The sequence below is a fragment of the Neovison vison genome, chromosome 7 (assembly GCF_020171115.1).
Source record: "Neovison vison isolate M4711 chromosome 7, ASM_NN_V1, whole genome shotgun sequence".
In the NCBI taxonomy this organism is placed as follows: Eukaryota; Metazoa; Chordata; class Mammalia; order Carnivora; family Mustelidae; genus Neogale; species Neogale vison.
The window spans coordinates 162,780,640-162,805,618 of NC_058097.1; the positions used below are offsets into that span (position 1 = coordinate 162,780,640).

Sequence of the window (24,979 nt, forward strand, 5' to 3'; positions counted from 1 at the left end):
CAGTAACTTAGAAATATCACCTTTTCATGGAAGGGTTCTGTCTTTAATATGCAGAGTAGATGGAAGCCTATGGAAATGTGAGCATGGTGTAAGAGGATTTTACATTGCAGTGTGAATGATGACAACATTTTTAATCGAGAAGCGCATTGCTGTGCTTGAGCCAAGAGACTCTGGCTGTTGGGAACTATTTCCTCCAGGACTCATCCCACTAGTCCGTCATCAGGTGAGAGTGTTTCTTGGGCTGAATGCCAGTTCTTGGATGGCTGAAACACTAGCCTGGAGGACTCTGTCCACTTGCCCCACAGGGCTCTCTGTACACAGTGTCACCCAGAGTGACTCACATAGAAAGCTGTTACCTCATTTTGTTGACTTCCATTGTGTGAACTGAAGGTTGAGTTTAGTGAAAGAGAGGAAAATCAAGACAAAAATGAAGAGACTAACTGACAATCTCAATTACCAAATAACACATGAGAATACTGAAACTCTTAATAAAGAATATAAGGTGAGAGCTTTGCCCTCTATGGGATTTCCTTTTTGCAACAAGGTACTTGTGAGTCACTGCTGAGCTAGGGGCAGACATGGTGAGTCCAAGGGGGCTGATGCAATGGCATGAAGATTTTTCAGTGAACAACTCCCAATGGGATCTCACAGGAGAGAAGGGTGGGGATGACTCCCATTTCTACTGAATGGAAGACAATAACCTTGAGAAATTTCTCCATTGAAGGCTGCCCTGATACTGGTAAAGCCGTGGATGTGAGCTGAGCTCTACCAACCCCTTTTGCGCCCCTTTATAAGATAGAGTCGGTTCAAACTCTGATTTCATGCCTCATTATTTCTAAGTTTCAGTTTTTGTATGTACTGTCTTCTGATTTCTAACCTTAGAGGTTAGATAATTAAAAACTAGTCTTTTGATTCTTCCTCCTGTGAAATCTGAAATAAAGCTCAAACTCTTACTTGATTTCCTAAAAAAAAAGACCCAGTTCAACAAAACAGAAAATAATTATAATCAATTTTATATAAAAAGATATAGGGTAAAGGAGAAGTCACATCACCATTTTCCAGAAAAATAAATTAAATTTTCATATTGGGGATTTTGTTTTCATTAGTTTTTGTCCTTCATTTCATTCCCTAACTACCAGGAAATATTTCTTACAACCTCTTCACCTCTGTGAGTTCTCAAGCCTCAATTATCTCCTCTTTCTCTTTCACACATCTTTTCCAGACTCCCCTAAAGGAAATTCATTTTTGGGGGGTGCCTGAGTGACTCAGTGGGTTAGGCCTCTGCCTTCAGCTCAGGTCATGATCTCAGGGTCCTGGGATCGAGCCCCACATCAGGCTCTCTGCTCAGTGTGGAGCCTATTTCCCCCCATCTCTCTGCCTGCTGTTCTGCCTACTTGTGATCTCTCTATCTCTGTCAAATAAATAAATAAAATATTTTTATTTTTTAAAAGATGTTACTTATTTATTTGACAGACAGAGATCACAAGTAGGCAGAGAGGCAGGCAGAGAGAGAGGAAGGGAAGCAGGCTCCCTGCTGAGAAGAGAGCCTGATGCGGGGCTTGATCCCAGAACCGTGGGATCATGACCTGAGCTGAAGGCAGAGGCTTTAACCCACTGAGCCACCCAGGCATCGCCTAAGTAAAATAATTTTTAAAAAGGAACTTCGTTTTTTAAATCTCTCTGGTGTACAGAACAAATGCAGTTTTTCCCAAGTCCAGATCACAACATTAGATATCCAAACACCTCAATGATCTAGCAAGACAGTGGTAATCATGAATAAACAAAATAAATAAACAAAAAAGCAAAAAAAGTTGTTATACTACTATTTTTAATTTTAGCAAAATATGTTGGGTGCTACTGTGTGCCAGGCACTGGTCTAAGCACTGTGGACAGAAATTTGCGTAGAATTTTTATCTTCTCAGGATTAGAACCTGGTTTCAATTGGAATATCACATTTGTTGCCCGTGGGTCAAGACTTTTGGTAAATTCTAACTTCTATACCTGATAGTTCATTTATTCATTCAGCTGTGGAAAACAGACATCCTCTCTGACACATGCCATCTACCCTTTTTGGAGAAGTAGGCAACCTAGCAGAGATGGGGCTCTGGTCTTGGGACTGGAGGCTCCCTCTCTGAAAAGTTCTAAGATACTGTCATGGTCTTCAAATACACTGAAGAGATAAAAAGAGATGTCTGAAGGAATGTGATGGTGTATAAATGAGTGAATTTGGCCCCCAAAAGCCTTCCTTAGTAATTATGTCTGGGAACCTGGAGAGAGAGTTGGGTCTGCCTAGAGTTTGCTCTGCTTTGCATGCCTGTTTGCATTGGTGGAGATCAGGAGACCATTTATCAGGAACATTATGCTTCTCCATAAATATCTACAATTGCTATGAAAGAGGCAAATAAATGTAAATATTTAAAGTGTAGCTCTGGAGTCAGACTGTCTATGCTTAAATCCTACTCTTAAGCTTATTTGATGTGATACTGGGTAGTATATAACTTCTCAATACTTGGTTTTCTCAAATAGAAAGCAAGGATAACAGTATCTACTTGAAAGAGTTGTTGTGAGGTGTGATAGTAGATTTTATGTGTCATCTTGACTAGATCACACGGTGCCCAGAAATTTGTCAGGCATTATTTCTGATGTATCTGTGGGGGTATTCCTGGATAAGATTAATATTTGAATTGGTAGACTGAGTAAAGCAGATTACCCTCCCCAGTGTGGGTGGTCCTCATCTCATACACTCAATCTTGAATATGATAAAAAACTGAGTAAGAAAGAATTCTTTCTCTTCCTGGCTGTTTTTAAGCTGGGACATCAGTCTTTTCCTGCCTTCAGACTTGGGTTTAGACTGGAACTATGCTATCTACTCTCCTGAGTCTCCAGCTTGCTGACTACAGATCTTAACCTACTTAGATTCCATAATCATGGGAACCAATTCCTTACAGTAAATACATATATATTCCCTATTGATTTTGTTTCTCTGGAGAACATAGACTATTACATAAGGATTATGTAAAATGATCAAAGTAGAGCCCTTGGCACACTGCTATGTTTTACAGAGTCAGCATTCATACACTTCCATGATTCTTCAGGTGTTTTGCTTTTTGTTTTTTTTAAGATTTTATCTATTTATTTGACAGAGGGAGCCACCCAGGTGCCCCTCTTCAGGTGTTTATTAAGTCAGCGTTGTGCTGGGCAATGTCAGGTACTGGAGATACCTGATATTTAAGATATTTAAAAAGACTGTTCTCAAGGAGCTAACATTCTAGGGAAAGAAGACAAATAATACACAAATAAGTCGATTTCAGAGATAATTTCAAAGAAGGGTAAGTTCTGTAAAGAAGGCAAAAATTGGGGCGCGTGGGTGGCTCAGTGGGTTAAAGCTTCTGCCTTCAGCTCAGGTCGTGATTCCAGGGTCCTGGGATCGAGCCCGGCATCGGGCTTTCTGCTCATTGGGGATTCTGCTTCTCCCTCTCTCTCTGCCTGCCTCTCTGCCTACTTGTGGTCTCTGTCTGTCAAATAAATAAATAAATAAATAAATAATCTTTAAAAAATAGATTAATATCACAAAGAGGTTGAAGTGACTTCTTTAGATTGGGGGGTGGTGAGGGGAAGTCTTTTAGTGGACGACATTTGATTTTTAAGTTGAAAACTAAGGATAGATAAGGAGCCAGCCATCAAAAGAGTGGTGGATGTATGTGTGTTAGGTGGAAGTATTATCATAGAAGGGGAAGACTGACAGATGAGAAAGGCTTTTCTAGGCACAGGAGCCAGAAAATCAAAGGCTCTGGGGTAAGAAAGGTCTCAGTTTGATAGCTCTAGGACTTTTCGAGAACCCAGTGTGGATATATGGGTGAAGGGAGATTGCCATCAGAGGATACTGTAGAGACAGATAAGAGGGAGGTTACATCTGTCTTAAAAGCTATATAAAAGCATTTAATTTTTTATTCTAATTATTCTGGAGAGTTGTAAGTAAAGGAGTGACTCAGAATAATCCATGCTTTTAAAAGATCACTGTAAGGGTTATGTGGAGAAGGGAGCACAGATGCAACAGTCACATCTAGGAGACTAGTTCAAAGAGTTCTGGGATTCTACAGGTAGGAGATGATGGTGGCTTGGACCAGGGTCCCTGGTTGTGGTGGTCTGAACTTCTGTGTCCTCCCAAATTCCATATGTTGAAAACCCAAGACTCAATGTGATGGTGTTATGAGATGGGGTCTTTGGGAGGTGGTTAGGTCATGAACCCTCATGAATGAGATTAATGTTCATGGAAAAAAGATCTCAGAGAGCTCCCTTGTCACCTTCTGCCATGTGAGGATACAGTGAGAAGTCTGCAACCCACAAGATAGCTCTCCTTTGATCATGTTAGCACCTACATCCTAGACTTCCAGCTTCCAGAACTGTGATAAATCTCTATGGTTTATAAGCCACCTTGTGTGTTATTTTGTTACAGTAGCTCAAACAGACTGAGATACTAGTGGAGATGGAAATGGATGGATTTGGGGTGTGTTTGGGATGGGGAGAGTAGAATTAATAAGACTTACTGATAGACTGGATATAGATAAAGGGAAAGGAGGAATTAAGGATAATACCTAAATTTTGAGCTGAACACACTAAGATATTGGTGCTTCCATTTACTATGAAAGGTAAAAGTGAGGGAGAAATAGATTTGGATAGAAAAAAATCCCTGTAAAATTCCTTTTTAGAGAAGATTATTAGGTATCCAAGTGAAGCTGAGTGTAGCTTACTCAATAACCATCCAAACCCCTTCTTGCAAGCCTTCCTTTAGAGGTTAGAGAATTAAAACCATTTCCTCTCAGATCCACTTGAAGCTAGAGTTCTGCACAAAATTTAGGTTCTGGCAATCTTTCATGAACAGCCAGACATTCATGAACACTTGGAAAGCAAGCAAGAGTGAACATCTTAGCATACTGGCAGTATGAGAGGGTCCTGGATATTCTGCAGGCGGCACTCATGGAGTAGTTTCCTGGAGGCAAAGCTGCTATAGGTGAATAGTAACAACTTCCTACTAGAACATTTCCATGGTTCCTGGCTGTGTGGCATCCAGACCTGATTCTCTAGCCTTAAAAAAAAAAAAAAAAATCTGTAAGCTACTCAATACCCTGTAACAAATACTGTCCTGTTTAAATTAGTTTAGAGGACTCTGTTATATGACACTAAGCACTCTGCTGGATTCAATGTCAAATGTTAACAATTAGCATTATTGGTAAGAGTTATTCTACCATGTTCCATAGCCCTCCATCCTTTCAGGAGTGAGTATGAAAATTTAATTTTAACTCACCAAGGTTGAGAGCTGAAAACACCTATATATGAAAAAAAAATCCTGATATAATTATCTTCAACAATAAGCAGAAGGAATTCTCCAGTAATTTCCTGGCCAAGGAAATTTGTAGGATGTGAGGTTTGAGAAAATATGGTCTGTTCAACAAGAAATAGAAAATCAATTCATGAAAACTAATAAATCGTGATTGAGAACCCCCCACACCCGCTCTACTGACTCCTGCTGCTGGCCTTTATCCAGCATTAATAAATCTCTGACAACACATCCTTTATATTTTCCTTTGACTGGCAGCCTTCTGCATGGGTTTGATTTATTGCTTCAAGAGAATAGAGCACTGATCTTTCTGTGTGTTCGTCTACTGATGAAAAAAGCATTGACATTAACAGTATCTAGGACTCAGGGGTGCCAAAGGGCTTTCTAGATACTCTGAGAAAAGACCTTAAGAGTCAGATGGGTGGAGATAACACCAGCATAGAACAACCTGTTTGCTAATCTTTCACAGCATATTATGGATGAGAAACTTATTCCTGCCCGTTTCTAGGGAGGGTCATTAAGGAGTGGCAGACTATAATATTAATATGACTATAGTAGACTGTCTTCATGCCCCACCAGTGTTTCCCAATTCCATTTGCACCCACAGCTTTCTACTGTAAGAGGCCCCCCAGGACCCTCTGCCTGGGCCAGAAGCTTGGCCATGTGGGACTGGCTAGATGTACTGGGGAGTTTGTGCTCTGGGAGGACCCCCAAAGCAGTGATGGACTGGAGTTGGTAGATAGAGAGCTTATCATTTGTTGGATGGGACAATTCTAGGTTTTCTTTCTACAGTATTCCAGAAGGTCCCAAGCAGGCTAAAGCACCAGTGCCTGCAGCTGTAACCTTCCTATTATATACTCTGTAATGGTTATCTTTTCTTCCTTGTCTCCCTTTCCTGTTCCCTTACTGATAGAACTCCCAAATAAATATTTTGTACTCCAGTTCTTATCTTGGGTTATGCTTCTGGAAAAACCCAATATAAGACAGTGGTTAACATTTATATAGCACTTACTAGTTTGTGATGCACTATTCTAAGTACTCCATGTTTATTACCTGTGTAATCCTCACAGCAATGCTATGAAATGAGCAGTATTAGTATCACCATTTTACAAAGGAAGGTCACAGGAACTTCAAGAGGTTTGTGGTCAAACAGCTAATAAGTTTGAGAGTCGGAATTTGAATGATAGGGTTTCTGGCTCCAGAATCTGTGCATTTAACCATTTGCTCTATTCCATAGACTGTGGTTGTCTAATATAGTAGCCTCTAGCTAAATATGGCTATTTCCATTTATTTTTATTTTTAAAAGGTTTTATTTATTTATTTGAGAGAGAATGTGTATGAATGAGAGGGAGATAGAATCTGGAGCAGGCTCTGCACTGAGCACAGCCTGATGTGGGACTCAATCCCACAACTGTCAGATCATGACCTGAGCTGAAACCAAGCGTTGGACACCAAACCGACTGAGCCACCCAGGTGCCCTGGCTATTTACATTTAAATTAATTAAAACTAAATTAAATTTAAAAATTTAATCTTTTAGTGAACACTAGCCATATTTCAAGTGCTCAAGAGCCACATGTGGCAAGTGGCTATTGTGTTGGATGGCACAGATATGGAACATTTCCATTATTATGGAAAATTCTATTAGATAGCACAGTCATGCAAGACCCCATTTTATATCTATGGCCTATTTCATATTTCTTTAACACCATAGAAACACTCACTTCCCCAGAAACATTCTCTATATGGGACATAGGTGAGGACCAGAAAAGATAGGAAAGTACATTAGAATTCTTTAGCACTGCTCATAAGAGATATACTCACATCTTTCCCTTAATCCTCCTTTTGATTTGCTCCATCCAGTTCTACTGAGCATGCTTCTTTTGGCTTTTTTTGATGGCATTGAATTCAGCAGGTGAAAATTTAGGTACACGGGGCCTGGGTGTAGGGGAAGATAACGTTATTGGAGACCAGAAGAAATTATCAGAAATAAAAAATATTATCCTGCGATCTTGATTGAGAGGATCTTATAGGCAACTAAATATGAATAACTACTATACTAAGATGAATATAAGATGACTAAAAATGATTGGCCAAGAGTTGAAAATCACAGCATTTGAGGACTACAATCCTGGGCGTAAACATCCCAGTTAACTCAGGCCCTTACTGAGGATATAGCATTGTGACTGATGATAATTGTGAGTCATCCAGAGAAGGTTAAGAGGAGAATGTATGCATTAAAAATGGTTTCCATCCAAAACAGCTTTTAAAAAGGTACACTTTTCCATATAAAGTATGTTTCAGTTACCTGGAAATTTACCGAAACTCCCTTTTTTTCTGACATTTTTTTTTGAAATCAGGAGATTTTGCTCTAATTAGCTTTACAAGAAAGTTTTAAGGACTGTATTTCTACTTCCTTTGTAGTGTGGGGCAATGCTCTCAGACAGCAAAGGGAGAGTCAATTTTGGTCCTGTGGGTCTGAGCCAAGAGAGAATTTTAATCATCTCAGAGGAACCCAACCTGAGTAATTCCTTGACGTCATTCACTGAGTCTGTCCATCTCTAACAGTGACCAGCTTGGGTCCGGGCCATCATGCTTTGCTCATTCTCTGGCAAGGAGAGGCAATTCTAAAAATATTCTCTAGAAGGGACTTCTTTGGGTTAAATATTGGCATCTCTATTTCTCTTGGATTTGGAAAAAAGTCTCCAGGCAGGTGGCCTGTGATGGGGAGTGGGAATCAGCTGAGGTCAAGTGCCTAGTGAACTGGGTCTAATTTGAGAGCTCTGCAAAGACTGTCTATAACTCCCTCTTTTAGCCAGTGTTCTTAACTGGTTGAGTAGAAGAGAAAGCATTGCAAAGACATAAATTTCTAGTATAAACTCTGGTAGGGAAGGGAAATCCAACAAGACGCAGATGACATGATACTTTATATGGAAAACCCAAAAGACTCCACCCCCAAACTACTAGAACTCTTACAGCAATTCAGTAATGTGGCAGGATACAAAGTCAATGTACAGAAATAAGTTGCTATTTTATACACTAACAATGAAAATATAGAAAGGGAAATTAGAGAATTGATTCCATTAACTACAGCACCAAGAACCATAAGATAAGGGTGCCCCAGTGGCTCAGTGGGTTAAGCCTCTACCTTCGGCTCAAGTCATGATCTCAGGGTCCTGTGATTGAGCCCCCACATCCGGCTCTCTGCTCAGCGGGGAGCCTGCTTCCCCCACTCCCTCTCAGCTTCTCTGCCTACTTGTGATCTCTTCTGTTAAATGGGTAAATAAAATCTTTTTTTTTTTTTAAATAAGATACCTGGGAATAAACCTAACCAAAGAGGTAAAGGATCTATATTCAAAGAACTACAGAACACTCAGGAAAGAAATTGAAGATGATACAAAAAGATGGAAAAGGATTCCATGCTCATGGATCGGAAGAATAAACATAGTTAAAATGTTTATACTGTTAAACATTTAAAATTAAACATTTTAATTTTAAACATTGTTAAAATGTCTATACTGCCTAGAGCAATCTATACTTTCAATGCCATTCTGATCAAAAGTCCTGGCATTTTTCAAAGAGCTGGAACAAACAATCCTAAAATGTGTATGGAACCAGAAGGGACCAGAAATTGCTAAGGAAATGTTGAAAAAGAAAAACAAAACAGGGGGCATCACATTGCCAGATTTCAAGCTTGACTACAAAACTGTGATCACCAGGACAGCATGGTACTGGCACAAGAACAGACACAGAGACCAGTGGAACAGAGTAGAGAGCCCAGATATGGACCTGCAACTCCATGGTCAAATAATCTTTGACAAAGAAGGAGAAAATATACAGCAGAAAAAAGCCTGTCTTTTCAATAAATGGTGCTGGGAAAATTGGACAGCTATGTATAGGAGAATGAAAATTGACCATTCTCTTACACCACACACAAAGATAAACTCGAAATGGATAAAATACCTCAATGTGAGGCAGGAATCTATCAAAATCCTAGAGGAGAACATAGGCAGTAATCTCTTCAACTCCGGCCACAACAACTTCTTTCAAGACATGTCTCCAAAGGCAAAGGAAACAAAGGTGAAAATGAACTTTTGGGGCTTCATCAGGATCAAAAGCTTCTGCACAGTGAAGGAAACAGTCAACAAAACAAAGAGGCAACCCACGGAATGGGAGAAGATATTCGCAAATGACACTACAGACAAAGGGCTTATATCCAAGAGCTATAAAGATCTCCTCAAACTCAACACTCAGAAAACAGAAAATGGGCAGAATACATGAACAGACATCTCTCCAAAGAAGACATACAAATGGCTAAGAGACACATGAAAAAAATATTCATCATCATTAGCCATCATGGAGATTCAAATCAAAACCACATTGAGATACCACCTTACACCAGTTAGAATGGCCAAAATTAATAAGACAGTTAACAACATGTGTTGGAGAGGATGTGGAGAAAGGGGAACCCTCTTACACTGGTGGTAGGACTGCAAGTTGGTGCAGCCACTTTGGAAAACAGTGTGGAGACTCCTTAAGAAATTAAAAATAGAGCTACCCTATAACCCTGAAATTGTACTACTGGGTATTTACCCCCAAAGATACAGATGTAGTGAAAAGAAGGGCCGTCTGTACCCCAATGTTCATAGCAGCAATGGCCACAATTGCCAAACTGTGGAAAGAGCCAAGTTGCCCTTCAACAGACAAATGGATAAAGAAGATATGGTTCATATATACAATGGAGTATTATGCTATCAGAAATATGGAGTATTATGTCCATCAGAAAGCAAGAATACCCAACTTTTGTTTCAACATGGATGGGACTGGAGGAGATTATGCTGAGTGAAATAAGTCAAGCAGAGAGAGTCAGTTATCATATAGTTTCACTTACTTGTGGAGCATAAGGAATAACATGGAGGACACTGGTTGAAGGAGAGAAGTAAGCTGGGGGAAATAGGAGTGGGAGAAGAACCATGAGAGACTGTGTGTGGACTCTGAGAAACAAACCGAGGGTTTGGGAGGGGAGGAGAGTGGGGAGTTGGGAAAGCCTGCTGGTGGGTATTAAGGAGGGCACATATTGCATGGAGCACTGGGTGTGGTACATAAACAATGAATCTTGGAACACTGAAAAAATGAAATTTAAAAAAAAAAAAAGAATGAAAGAATGAAGCAAGGACCCAGGACAAACTCGGGGCTTTGAGCAGTTGGTTGCCTCTGTTGTTGGAGATACAGGATGGACTGAAAAGTGAAAAAATTGCAAGACTTTAAGAGGAATACATAGACACAAGATTTCTTTCTACATCCCATGCAGTTAGATGTTTATCCCTCCTGGGTCCTAGAAAAGCCTGGAGGATTACTATAATGAATGGCAAACTGTTAGCCTCTTTCCCTACTCATTGGATTATACTCTACCTCATACCCCATCCCACTGACTCATGCAGGAGTTTGGAGGACTCTTAGGGTGAATGAAAAGACAAGGAAAAATTCTTATACCTACTCATAGTTTAGGATCCCCTCCAGTAGAATGGAGAGGTTGCTTCCCATCTAATCATTATATTCAGGCCTACTGATGGACAACTCTGACAAGTCCCTTATTCTGATTAGCAGTTTATTACCTTTCTCTTAAATATAAATGAGCAGTCAAGGAGAAATAGAGGTGTGAGAATAGCCTCTAATGGGAGAAGAACAAAACGAATTTTAACTTACTCTGTTTTGTTTGCAAATTTCCTAGGAGAAATATTCCTTAGGGGTATTTCCCCTAGGGAAAAACAAAACCCATATATAGCAGCTTCAGCAAACTAGAGACAAAGTTGTATTCATTAAATAAAAACAGGAGTATGTAAAAAGTAACACTCACAAAATAAAAACAAAAAGCCTCCTGGAAATTAAATATACAATCAAGAGAACTTAAAAACAAGGTAAATTTGAAAAGAACCCCCAAACTCAGAATGTTGAACCCAAGGTGGTAAGGGAGGGAGGAAATTATCAAAGAAATAAAGCAAGAAAATTTTCCTGAAGTGAAGGGCATGAATTTTCAGATTACAAGTGTTCTCGTAGTACTAATAACAATAAATAAAAATAGCCTATGCCGAAGTATGTCATAATGGTATTTTAGAACACTAGTGAGAAGACTCTGAGAGAGAGAGATTAGAAGAAGAAGAAGAAGAAGAAGAAGAAGAAGAAGAAGGAGGAGGAGGAGGAGGAGGAGGAGGAGGAGGAGGAGGATGAGGGGGAGGAGGAGGAGGAGGGGGAGGACGAGGAAAGGAAGGAAGGAAGGAAGGTTGGTTTCCACAGAGGAAATAGAAAACAGTGGAGAATATTTTCAAAATCTGAGTGAAAGTAATTTCCAGCCTAGAATTCCATTTCCAGAAAATCTATCCATCAAGTAATGGTGAATGTGATCCACAAAACTGAGAGGAAACCTAGAATGAGGAACAAATAAGATCAAGGAAAAGGAATAAACAGGGATGAGCAGAAAGAAAATTGGACAAATGAAAAGTGAGGGAATTACTAGAAGTAAAACAAATAAACAAGGAATTGTAATCAAAGTATACTATGTTGATCAGCTGAGAATAAGTAATATTTACATTGTTTAATTATGTAAACACCTAATATCCTTCTGACAAATAAATATATGACATTACCACACTGAAGGGATGTGAGTAGGGTAGGGATGTATTTTATTTGGGTAGAGGGTAATATACAAAGATTTCTGTTGAATACATCATTTTAAACTTTATTTATTTGAAAGAGAGAGAGTGAGAGAGAGCGCACGTTAGAGAGAGCATGAGAGGGGAAGGGGCAGAGGGAGAAGCAGAGTCCGGGACTCCAGGATCATGACCTGGGCAGAAGGCAGTCGCTTAACCAACTGAGCCACCCAAGAATACATCATTTTAATACAAGCATCAAGAGGGCAGGGTTTTTGTTCATCATGAATTGCTAGTGCCTAGAATGATGTCTGGCACATAGTAGGTCCTCAAATAAATATTTGTTGCATGTATGAAACTTACTCCTAAGGAATATTTCTCCTAGGAAATTTGTAAAGAAAACAGAGAGTAAGTAAAAATAAACTTTAAAAAGTTTAGTATATAGAATCTCTTTCTCTCTAAAATTGGTTAAGACAAGCAGTTTCAACAGGGTATTTACCCCAAAGATACAGATGTAGTGAAAAGAAGGATCGTCTATACCCCAATATCCATAGCAGCAATGGTCACAATCGCCAAACTGTGTAAAGAGCCAAGTTGCCCTTCAACAGACGAATGGATAAAGAAGATATGGTCCTATATACAATGTAGTATTATGCCTCCATTGGAAAGGATGAATACCCAACTTTTGTATCAACATGGATGGGACTGGAGGAGATTATGCTGAATAAAGTAAGCGAAGCAGAGAGAGAGAGTCAATTATCATATAGTTTCACTTATTTGTGGAGCATAAGGAATAACATGGAGGACATTAGGAGAAGGAAAGGAATAGTGAGTTGGGGGAAATTGGAGGGGGCAATGAACCATGAGAGACTGTGGGCTCTGAGAAACAAACTGAGAGTTTTGGAGGAGAGGGAGGTGGGGGTTGGGAGAGCCTGCTGGTGGGTATTGTGGAGGTCACATATTGCCTGGAGCACTGGGTGTGATGCATAAACAATGAATCTTGGAACACTGAAAAATAATTCTTTTTAAAAAGACTAGCAAAAAAAGACTAGCAGTTTCAAAATTTAAAAGTAATTACATAAGATAGTTAAGCAGAGCATCAAAATACTTGAGATGATTTAAAAGCACAAGGCATTCCTGAGAAACTATCCTTTGTAAATCTTCATGCTAGCTGGTTTGATTGGGGATGCCTTGGGGCTCCAAACAGTTCCAGAGAAATCAAAATTTAATTTTCTCAATTTAGAACGCAAGTTATTGTATTGACTTTTCCTTCCATCCACTCACTAATATAATACAAGGATGCGGTGAGGAAAACTGCTTTTGAGCTGGTGTACTTCGGAAGAGAAGTCCTTAGTACTTCCTCTCACATTAGATTCCAGAAAGTTTTCACCAGGACACCGATTCCTTCTGTTCGGCAAAGAGGTGCGTCTTTGGATCAAGGATCTGTTTTGCCATCTAATGGATCTAAATTGGGTCTATTTAGTCCTACTTGGCTGCGGATTTACTGCTGCCTCTGTTATGAACCCATGGAACTCTACACTCTTTCATCCTCCTGCTGACTCCCCCTTCACCGAACATTGGCTGTACACCTACTGTGCGACAGACACTGTGCAAAGACAGGAGAAAGAAGACCATGTCAAAGAATTCTGGATGCTTACACGTGAAATAGCCGGTCCCTTTGCAGTGCGCAAGAAGATATTCAAAGCGCGGACCCAGGTATTTTGGTGTTGTTTGCCTGCGGGTGGTGTGCACACCTTACTTGTCAGAGGCCTTTAAAGAAACATCCGCAGACTTTTCCGAGGTAGCAGCTGTTTGCTGGACTGTGGGCAACCCAGCTCGCACCGTGGGGGCAGAGGGCACCGCTGGGGACTCCTCTTGGTGGCGGCGCAGCTTGTCCCAACACTTCAGGAAAGCCCTAGCTCTCTCCAGTCCTCAATTCCAAGGAAACTTGGAAAATTTTTCCCCAAATTCTTATTTGTGGGCCTCCTGGGAGGCCCCAACCTGAATCCACCCACGCGCCCCATCTGCTTCCCAGGCTCGGGGCGCCACTAGCTTCGTCTGGCTAGGCAGCTTGGGGCTTTAGGGTCTGAGGTCTTCTGGAACTGCTTTCCTACTCTTTCCCCCTCCCCCTCGTCCCCTAAGTCGGCCCAGCTATTTCCGCAAGTTCCCCAGAGCTCAGGGGAGATAGGTGCAACCCTGAGCTCCTGGAGCCGGTTACAGGCTCTGCCAGACTTCAGAGACCGTAGCAGCGATCCGGGAACAGGCGGTGTAGAGGACAGAGACGTTAGTCAGGTGGTGCCTCTCAGCTGTGCCTTTCCATTGCTGCCAGAATCAGGGAGAGAGGGACACAGAAGTCTCCTGTTTCTGCAGGGCTTTGGGAGAAAGGGGCCGGCTTCTCCTAGCCATCCTCTACTGCTCTGAGCTACTCTAGGCGCAGCGTACCAGGGCTACGGGCAACCTGGGTCATGCAGCCACTGTGCACTCTGCTTGTTGGGGTAGCAAGCAGGCCCGGCAAGAGCCACCGGATTCCAGGATCAGGATTCTTTGGGGTTGTTACCTGGAGTTTAGTTGCCCAGGTGCATGGCAAATAAGACCCAGAGGGCCCAGACAGGCAGCCCCTGAGCGCCCTTCTGATCTGCAGAAGCAGTAAGCACCAGCAGGTGGGATCCCATGAGCCTCTGGCTTCACCCTCTGCCCTTCACCACCGGCCGAGGCTATTCGAGAGGCTTCTGCGCTCAGGATGGGCCATAGGGCGCATTTGGGGGCACAGCCCTCACCCCTTAAAAGGACCAGCCTGAGGCCCCGAGGTGTCTGTGTGGGGGGTAATCTTCACTTCTTCCTACTGCTTCTATCCGCCAGCCCACTCTATGGCCCTTCGCCAAGAGGTGGGGATCTCTCCGCGTCCAGGTGGGGCGAGAGCCCGCAGCGAGGGCTCCAAGAATCCGGCTCTCCTTAAGAGATAAAGCTGAGACTGGGTGCGTGCGCGCGTGCTTAGGGAACAATGTGTACCCCTGTGTGTGTAAAACGTGTTTGTTACCCAAAGCAGAAACTGGCAGGGTCGCCTTTGGGTTTGGGAGACGTTGGTTTAGCTTATTGGGCGCGCGCTCATTTGCTAACAGCGGGTGGAGGCGCGTTAAGTTGCAGCCAAGTACCGGCTCTACCCGAGTGTCCGCGTGTGAATGCGAAAAGCCGAGCGGTGGCTGGGGTCCAGGTGTGTCAGTGCCGGACGTGCGCCCCGCGCGCAGCGTGAGTGCACTCACCAGCCCGCCTGCAGCTGAAAGAAGCACGAGTGTGAAAGTCCGAAGGCTGCCCTTTGGGCTTGCGGCACCGGCTGTCCTTTGTGGGACCGCGCAGGAGCCCCGCCCGCTCCGCAATCAAGAGCTTCAGAGAAGTGGGGTCGGGGTGTGGTGCGACGCAGGTAGAAACCCGGACACAGTCTGTCCCAGCGCAGCAGCTTGGCAAACAGAATCTTGAAGCACAGGACAGCTGTGTAAACCAGCCCAGCGATGCAGTGGAGGGTCCTGGGTTAGAGTGGAAGATGCTGAGCCGGCAGTCCAGGTCTCGGGAGTGGGAGGGAAATGCCAGCTTAGCCCCTTCCCCTGTCCTCCCTCCCACTCCCACCCGTCCCAGAGGAGTGAAGCTAAGGTGGCTTTGCTCGCCAGACTAGAAGCAGAACAACTTTGCGTGGCGCAGGTGGTGTGGGGGTTGAGGGAGAGCAGAGGATATCTCAGGAGTACCCAAGGTGGTCCAAGGAGATCAGTCTTCCAAGTTCCTCCCCCCCTGCCCCCACCAACTTCTTCACAGGGGACTATTTCAGCTGAGATTTCTTTATAGAACCCCAGCCTGCTGTTTAATTTCCTGGGGGTCTAGGCGGCCAGTCCGGATGGTGGGGGAGGAGGGTCCCATACTGGTATAGTAGGAGGGGTTTCGAGATCGGAGTTCAGGCACCAAGAAAGTGATAGAAGCTCTGGCACCTCACCGTAGGTAACACCAAACTCCCCGCTGGGCCCCCACTTTCTGGACGTCGAAAGCGCTCCACCCCTCCACGCCCTCCCGCTCTCCAAGCAATGACCTCATTGCAAAAGACAGCCAGAGCGGATGGTTCCCCTCCCTAGAGAACCAGTGCAGGGAGGGCGAGCAATGACGCAATTGGAGCTGGGTAGGTCCTGGCCACTTTGGATTGGCCACGCGGACTCGTGGGGACCCCCCTCCCACTATCGCTGGAATAAGAGCCCAGAGCTCCGCGGGGAAGACGCCCGCAGCAGGCGTTGTGTCCATCGGGGCGGACCGGCCGCTAGAGCTCTCCAGAAACTCCAGTATCCAGGTGAGGAACTTCTCACTCCGCTAACTCTAGTAACTTGCCTCTGGATTAGTTCATCTGGTTTGCTCCATCTATCTGCCTTTTGCCTCTCAAGGCCGTTGAGGCCCACCTGCAGGCAGGTGCTCCTAGTTCTCTGTCCGGCTCAGGGGAAGGAGGGCGGCTGTTAGAGCGTTGTTTTCTAATTAGCGCAGGTGGAACTCCAAGCATTCCCTGGGCGTCGCCTGGGCGCTGGAAGCTCCGCCAGCCCACGTAGGCGGGTCTGCGGCCCCTGCGTTTGTGCACCTTGGCGTGCAGGATCCAGCCTAAGTTTGGTCTGGGAGTACTCAGCGCGATCTGTGCCCTGAGGAATCAAGTTTGATTCTCAGGAGGGCGGATCCTTGAGACTTCCTATGAGGGCCGCCAACCCACGAGCGTCCTGAGACGCTGGCGGGGACCTGGGCTGTGCAGTCAGCCGAACAGGGCAGGGGCTCACCTCCGGAGGCTGGCGACCAGCAGCAACAGCTAAACTGCACTCCAGCACAGGGGGCTGGGGTGCCAGAGCCCAAAGGCACCAGTAACTGGCAGGTTAAAAATTTCCCCGAGTCCAAACTCACTGAGAGGTCAGTGCTCCTTTCCAAGGTCCCCTTTCCACTTCCCTCTCCCACGCATTAGCGGGGAGGGGAAGGTGGTCGTGGATTTCTCAGTCCCTGAGAAGAGTGGCACAGTGGGAGAAGAATTGTGTGTTAGGGTGGGCCCTGCTTGGTCACTGCAGAAGGCCGAAGGGTGTGCATGTATTTGCAGGCACTGGTGTGTGGTTTCTCCCTGATTTTCCACAGAACTCCACCAGCCCCAGGACACCTGTTTCTGCTCTACAACCCCCTTCATTGCTGGTATCTTTTGAAATTCCCAACAGCCCTTCTGGCAAGTGCAGGGAAGCTGGGGGAGCTGGGGCAACTTGACTGAAGCCACAAGGCAGTTGTGACTGAGGCAGCACAGGAACCCAGGTCTGTGGGCTCCAGGCCTTGCTGGGTCTTGGCGCAGCGTATAATGTCTTTCTCTCCTTACAGAGAGGCATCATGGGCTTCTGGAAGTCCTCCCCCTTCTTGGCTTTCAGCATCTTGGTCCTGTGCCAGGCAGGCAGCCTCCAGGCGGCACCATTCAGGTGAGGCAGCCTGAAGCCATAGAACCTTCCCCTTCTACTGCCCCTGGGATCAGGCAGTCCTTGCTTCTGAAGTCACCCTCACAGTTAAGACGCTTGGTGGACATTGAATTCAGCCCTGCAGAGGCGGTGGGGAGTAGAAGGCATGTCCTCAGGAAAGTCACAGAGACCAGGAAGCCTTGCTGCTTATCCTAGGGAGGAGGCAGGCAGGGGCTCAGAGCCTCTGTTGGGTTTGCTTCCCCTCCCCCAGGTCTGCTTTGGAGAGCCTCCCAGACCCCACTGCACTCAGTGAGAAAGAAGGCCGCCTCCTGCTGGCTGCCCTGGTGAAGGCCTACGTGCAGAGGAAGGCAAATGAGCTGGAGCAGGAGCAGGAGCAGGAGGAGATGGAGGGCTCCAGGTAAGCCTCCCCACTCCGCCTTGGCACATCCGGAAAGACATATCCCAGAGAGGTAGGAAGAGCAGCCTCTGGCCAGCAGGAGTCCAGCAGCCTGTGGTTGTTCGCCAGGCCATGCAGCGCTGCCGTCCTCAGGCTCGTGGAGGACCGGTCCAGGTGGAGCCGAAGAGACTGTGGTTAGACACATTAAAAAGGCCCATTCCTGAAAGCTGTTAGGAGATAGAATGGGGAATTGTAGAACCCCTTACATGGGGCATTGGTCTTGCCCTACTGAGGAGAAATTCCAGCATCGGTTGACTTGGGACTGGTAAGTGTGAAGCCAGGGGATGGACTTGGTATATCTCAGGATGTTTCAGAAATTGAACCAGTGTGTTCTTTCACACTGACAAGGAGCCTTTATTGCAGGTTGGCAAGGTGAAACCAAAGGCCTTTGCGGAGGGTAGGGTTGGGTAGGGCACTGTCTGAGGTAGGTCTGGGGTCTTTAGATGTGTAGGCTGTGCAAAGATGCGCACGTTGTCGGGGGGCCACACGCCCTGCCCCTGCCTCCCCATCCTGCGTCTCCTGAGCTTGGAGCACACACCAGCCCTGAGCTGGCCGTGGCCCTGCTGGCTCAGAGGCATGAGATGTACAAGCAGCTCCCTGCAAATCTCAGTGCAGAGCATGACAACTGACGTTTTGCAGCATGAGGAATGCTAGAGAAGGCTACCCCTTCCCCACCACAGTCCTTCCCCACCCTGCCCTGGCTCAGGAAACCTCTAGGTTCTCCTACTGGTGGATTGAGAGCTGCGTGCTGCCTGCCCCTCCTGCCTCTGCTCCAACTGCCCCCTCCCTGGCCCAGCCTTCTGCATGACTGCCCTCTGGGGCAGACCCTGGGCATGGTATTGTCTGGCATGTCTTTTCCCTGCAGCCTGGACAGCTTCCGAGCTAAGCGGTGCAGTAATCTGAGTACCTGTGTGCTGGGCACATACTCGAAGGACCTCAACAACTTTCATACATTCTCTGGCATCGGCTTCGGGGCTGAAACACCTGGGAAGAGAAGGGACATAGCCAGCAGCTTGGAGAGGGGCAGTTAACCCCACTTTGGGGCGCCCCAGGATGCCAACTGAACTCCCACTCCTTCCTGATTTTCCTTCCTGCTCCCATTGATGAACTTAGCGCATGCAGATTTCACTTCGGTAGCTCTTTAAGCTGGTATTGGCAGCTTTGCTTATGCCAGAGAATGCTGGGGATCTCAGGGTGGAAGGGAAGAGGGCAGGACTCCTAGACCAGGTTAGAGGTAAGAGCAAGGGAAGCTTTGTGAGATCCCAGAGGATTTCAAAGCAGAGCCCTCCCATTTCTGCTTCATCCCTCATGCTTCCCCATTGATGAATAAACCTATTTTCTACAAGAATTTGCACTGTGGTGGTCATTACTCTGGTCCCTGTCGGAGGCTTGAGAGTGACCAGAGCCTATGTTCAAAAGTAGCTTTAGCCTCAAGGTAGCCGGATACAGGCCTTGGTGAGTGGTCCCTATGAACCAGCTCCACTGTCAAGAACAGGTGTGCTGAGGAGCAGGTAAACACTTCTGGGGGAGGATGCAGATCCGTGCTCTCTGAGCCCCTTCCAGGTAAGACTTCAGGGGATTTTTATTTTCCCACGGAAAGTGGTTTTGTTGGTGTCTGTGGCTGCCGTCTGGCTGCTGGTCGCTCCTTGCATGTCTTGGGGGTAGGGCTGGGCCTTTGGTGATCCCTTCCTCCTGGTTCTAAAAGAACCCTATGTAAGTGCCAATAACTGTAGGTTTTAGTACTTGTGTCCTGGAGTCTAGCTCAGCACTGGGTTTTTTCTTTTTCTTTTTCTTTAAGTTTTTATTTAAGTTCCAGTTAGTTAACGTGCAGTGTAACATCAGCTTCCTGCATACCCTATAATGATTGCACACTTCCGTACCATTGGCATGGGGTGTTTTTCATGAAGGTCTTTGGGCAGGGCTCCTAGCCAAAGCTGCCAGGCCATTTCTCCTAACAGCTTTGATAATTGCATTTAGGAGAAACCATTATTCTTAAGTGGTATGTCAAAGAGCTGCAATTCTCTTTATGAAGGCCCCATGGGGCAAGCCCCTGCCTCTTGCCTCTCACTGACAGGACTTGTCTTCTTTCTCCATCCTGCAAATCAGCATCACTGCCCAGAAGCGATCCTGCAACACTGCCACCTGCGTGACCCATCGGCTGGCAGGCTTGCTGAGCAGATCTGGAGCTGTGGTCAAGAACAACTTTGTGCCCACTGATGTGGGCTCTGAAGCCTTTGGCCGTCGCCGCAGGGACCTTCATGCCTGAGCAGCTACTGGACTCCAGGAAGAAGGTGACCACCCTTGTATTGTTGAATGGGAGGGGAAGGAATTTGGAGGTTATGATCCACGTTTTGAACCCACTGGACCTGGTAGGGTGTTCAGATCCCTTCCTTCCAATAACATTCTTCCTTCTGAATAGTGAGTTTCTTTTGTACCTCAGCCTGAAATCAGAGCACTGGGATAGGCTGTAGACACGCAGTGTCATCTTTCTAAGAGGAGATATGAAAAAAAAAAAGCTTGCTGATTAATAGTTGCTTTTTAAATTTTTGCTAAAAGCCTATTGATACCTCAGACCCATACTTTGTAAATGCTATTTAAAGAAGCACTCCCGTAAATTTGTTTTCTTTTTAGTAATAATTGTGAATGTTCCCTTCTTGTCCTTCTTATTCTCCAATTTATCTTTCTTCTCCTCCACTTCCTCCTCCTTCTTCCTCTTCTTTTTTTATTTTTATTTTTTTCCATCTCAGGTAACCATGAAGCTGAACTCACCACTTCTATTAATTTCTGTTGACAACACTTGGTGAGAAGGCCCCATGGAAGATATACATGTTTGCATCCCAATAGATACTGGAAAAAAAAAAAAAAGCACCTTTGTCACTTGAAAGGAATGAAACTGAATGCAAAATAAGCTAACTCCATATGTATTGTGTATTTTTTTTTAATATTTGATTCTGTGTGCAGTCAGTGTGATGGCATCTATTATTGGCTTATCTGGTAGCAAATGGGTTCTCTGAGAGCTATCCTGTTGATCATGGTGGCTCTGCCAAACCTTAGGGGGGGCAATAAATCATTGCCTTCATGGCCTTTAGGGACACATGGGAACAGTGATGCTTTGCCTTGTTGTCTAAGAACATGATTGTATACTTTGTTTAAGGAAATCTCAATATTGTACCATTTGTGAACTTCATCAAGATTAAAAACATATTTTGGATACATGTGTTTTGAGACCCTGGTGGTTCATTTCAACTTGTTTCCCAGTGTAATAATAATAATAGTAGTTATTGATGTTTGAGTGCTAACTCAAAATAGGCCAGATGATATTCTAAGACAGTGTTTTATACCTATTAATTCATTTAATCTTTATGACAACTCCATGAAGGAGATCCCATTATTATTTCCACTTTGTATCTGAGGAAACAGAGGCCTGGAGAAGTGAAGTCCAAAGTCACATAGATCGTGGTAGACTCAGGTGGTGGTTTCCAGAGTCTACGGTTGAAACCACTGTGTTGTATACTTCTCAACAGTGGCTTCTGACATGTTCCAGAGACCCATGCACCATTCTTTGACCTAATGGCCTCACATGGTAGATTTTGAAGACAAATGGAAAAAAGAAAACAAAACATACAAACAACCTAGACTTTATATAATAAAATGCGTCCCCTCTGCCCCATTACTTGGTGGTACAAGTTGAAAGTTTGTGTCCCTACCCCCCAAAAATTGTATATTGAAACCTCACCCCCAAAGTGATGGTCTTGGGAGGTGGGGCATTGGGAAGGTGATTAGGTCATAAGGGCCATCCCTTGGTGAATGGGATTTGTGTCCTTTCAAATGAGGATGGAAAGGATTCCCTTGCTCCTTTTGCCATGCAAAGTCACAGTCAGAAGACTGCTCTGAAGGAGGAAAGGGGCCCCCACCAGACATGAAATCTGTGGGTGTCTTAATTTTGGATTTCTCAGGCTACAGAACTGAGAAATAAATATTTGTTATTTAAAAGCCACCCAGTTTGTAGCATTTTGTTATAGCAGTCCCAATGGACTAAGACACTTGGCTTCAACAATGATCCTTTTATGGTCAATGTTGTTACATCTATGCATCATCTCTTACACCCCCCACATGTATTATAACATCAATGTAACCATAAATACTTCCCCATACGTGGGAAGGACTTTTTAAACATAATCACATCCCATTTAACAACTAAAGTAAATTAACAGTAATTTCTTAATTCCTATATCTCATATCCAGTCATGATCCAAATTTAAATTCAAATCCATAAGATAATGTATATATATAAAATCAGGGCTCAACTTATATCTTCACACTGTTGCGGGTTTATATGTTTTTTTTTTTTCTGGTTTATATGTTTTAAGGCCCCTTTGATCTAGAGGTTGACTGTTCTGTTGTTTTTTTCCCCCCTTGCAATTTTATTTGTTGGAGAAACTAATTATTTGTCCAATAGGGCTTTCCACACTTTGAAGTTTGATGACTACATTTCTGTGGTGAGGTTTACATGCTCCTTTATCTGCTTTATTTCTTGAGAATCAGTGAGTGAGGAGCAAGAGAAGTTAGAGGCAAGGTCAGAGAAGTAATGAGAAGGGCAGATCATGTAGGACCTTATAGGGCACAGGAAAGACTTCGGCTTCCTGTCAGCTTCTCTTCAGTAAAGCAGAAACCGCATCAGTAATTTTCAACAGAAAGTATAATTTAAGAAACTGACGAAGCAGGTAGTAGAGTTCTGAAAAAGCAAAAGAGAACAAGAGTTAGCACAGAGATAGAAAGTGAAGGAGGCGGCTGCCATCCTCAGGGGCTGGGGAACAAAGACAAGAGTTGGGGTGCTGAAAATCTAGAACCTTGGAGAAGGACGCTCAGACCACTAAGAGGGGAGATGGGCTGACGCAGTATCTTTGCAAGGGTGTGACAAAACTGTTCAAGGAGTATGGGAAAACAAAATAAAACTGGCAACGACTTCCCTGCCAGAGTAAACTCTGAAGGTGATACTGACAGAGACAGAAATCAAAATGGGAAAGAGCAAGTTTCTTTTTCTTCATGCCTTCTTATCTCCTTTAAGTGTTCCCAACTGGCAGACTCTGAGATCCACCTGACGAAGGAAAACACACTCTCAGAGTCCCAGCTCCATCCCTCTGTTACAGCATATTGTTTTAAACTGACGTAAAGAAAGATCAATTCTTTTTGGTGTATAGTTCTATGAATTTCGACAAATACACCGAGTTGGGCAATCACCACCACAATAAAGATACAAAGACGTTTCATTGTTCTTCAGTAGTCTCCCATGCTTCTCTTTTGCCCCCTTGACCTCAACCCCTGCTAACAACTGTTATGTCTCTGTCCATCTAGTGTATTTTTTATATTTACCTTTTAAAATTGAGATATTGACACATAACACTGTATTAGTTCTGTGTGTATGGCATAAGGATTTGTTATTTGTAGATAATGTGAAATGGTCACCGTAATAAGTCTAATCAGCATCCATCACCACACATAGTAATAATTTTTTTCTTGTGATGAGACCTTTTAAGATCTAGTCTCTTAGCAACTTTCAAATATATAGTAAGGTATTGTTAACTATAGTCCCCATGTGTACATTACATTCTCCAGGACTTACTTACCTTATAACTGGAAGTTTGTACCTTTGGACCCCCTTCACTGACCACCCCTCCGCCTCTGGTGACCATAAATCTGTTCTGTTCCTTTGAGTTTGGTTTTTGTTTCTTGTTTTGTTTTGTTTTCTCAATTCCACATATAAGTGAGATGGTCCAGTATTTGTCTTTCTCTACCTAGCTTATTTCACTTAGCATAATGATCTCAAGGTCTACTCATGTTGTAACAAGTGGCAGGATTTCTTTCCTTTTTATGGTGAATAATCTTTTGTTACACCTATATCTATATATTTCTCTCTGTATATATAAATGGCATATATATCACATTGTCTTTAACCTTTATCTGTTGATAGTTTTTCTTTTTTTTAAACACCATATCTTCTGTATTGTAGGTATTGTTGCCGTAAACATATGGGTGCAGATACCTTTTTGAGATAATGATTTCATTTCCTTCAGATAAATACCTAGAAATGGAATTGCTGGATCATATAGCAGTTCTATTTTTAATTTTTTGAGAAACCTCCATACTCTTTTCTATTGTGGCTGCACTGATTTCCATTCCCAACAGTCTGCAAGGGTTCCCTTTTCTCCACATCATTGCTGACATTTATTATTTTGTATCTTTTTGATAATAGTCATTCTAAGGGTTGTGACATAATATCTCGGTGTGATTGTGATTTGCATTTCCCTGGTGATTAGTGATGTTGAACACCTTTTCATGTTTCTATCGGCCATTTGTATATCTTCCTTGGAAAATATCTATTCAGATCCTTCTGCCTTCTCCAGAATGTCATATAAATGAAATTAGTATGTAGCTTTGAGTCTTTTACTTAGCATAATGCATTTGAGACTTATCCATGTTGTTGCATGTATGAATAATTTGTTTCCTTTTATTGCTGGGCAGAATGACATTGTAGGCATGTACTATAGTTGGATAATTCATTTATCTGTTGAAGGATACTTGGATTGTTTCCAGTTTTTGGCATTTATGAATTCAGCTCCTATAAATTTCTGTGTATAGATTTTTGAGTGAAAATAAGTGTAGTGGGATGAATGGAGCTCCCCAAAAATATATGTCTGTGTTCTGATCCTTGGAGTATGTGAATATTTCCTTGTTTGGGAAAGGGTCTTTGGTGATGTAATTAAATTAGGAGTCTTAAAATGAGGTCATCTTGGATTATTTAAGTAGGTCTTAAATCCAAGGATATTCTTTTATAAGAGATATGCAGAGAAAATACACACAGAGTAGAAGGTGATGTGAAGACAGAAGCAGAGAGTCACAAGCTGAGGAAGCCAAGTTAGCCAGCAACCATTAGAAGCTCCAAGTGGCATGGAGTGGATATTTCCCTAGAATCTCTGGAGGGAGTAGAGCCCTGTTGGCCTCTGGAACAGGAGAATAAGTTTCTGCTGTTTTAAGCCACCAAATTTGTAGCAATTTGTTATGATATCCCCAAGAAACTAATAAAGTATTTACAATTTTTTT

At 43.7% G+C, this 24,979-nt stretch overlaps 1 protein-coding gene across 2 annotated transcripts; it reads left to right on the forward strand.

The window, feature by feature from the left end:
* Positions 1-17,359: 17,359 nt before the first annotated feature.
* On the forward strand, positions 17,360-20,144 carry LOC122914274 (calcitonin gene-related peptide 1). 2 transcript variants are annotated; one of them, XM_044260905.1, is made up of 3 exons: positions 17,360-17,445; positions 17,693-17,839; positions 19,985-20,144. In XM_044260905.1, exons 1-3 carry the CDS (start codon positions 17,360-17,362, stop codon positions 20,142-20,144), a joined length of 393 nt encoding a protein of 130 aa, XP_044116840.1. The 2 variants fall into 2 exon arrangements, with proteins under 2 accessions (XP_044116840.1, XP_044116839.1); XM_044260904.1 differs by lacking the exon at positions 19,985-20,144 and adding an exon at positions 18,744-18,909.
* Positions 20,145-24,979: the final 4,835 nt, after the last annotated feature.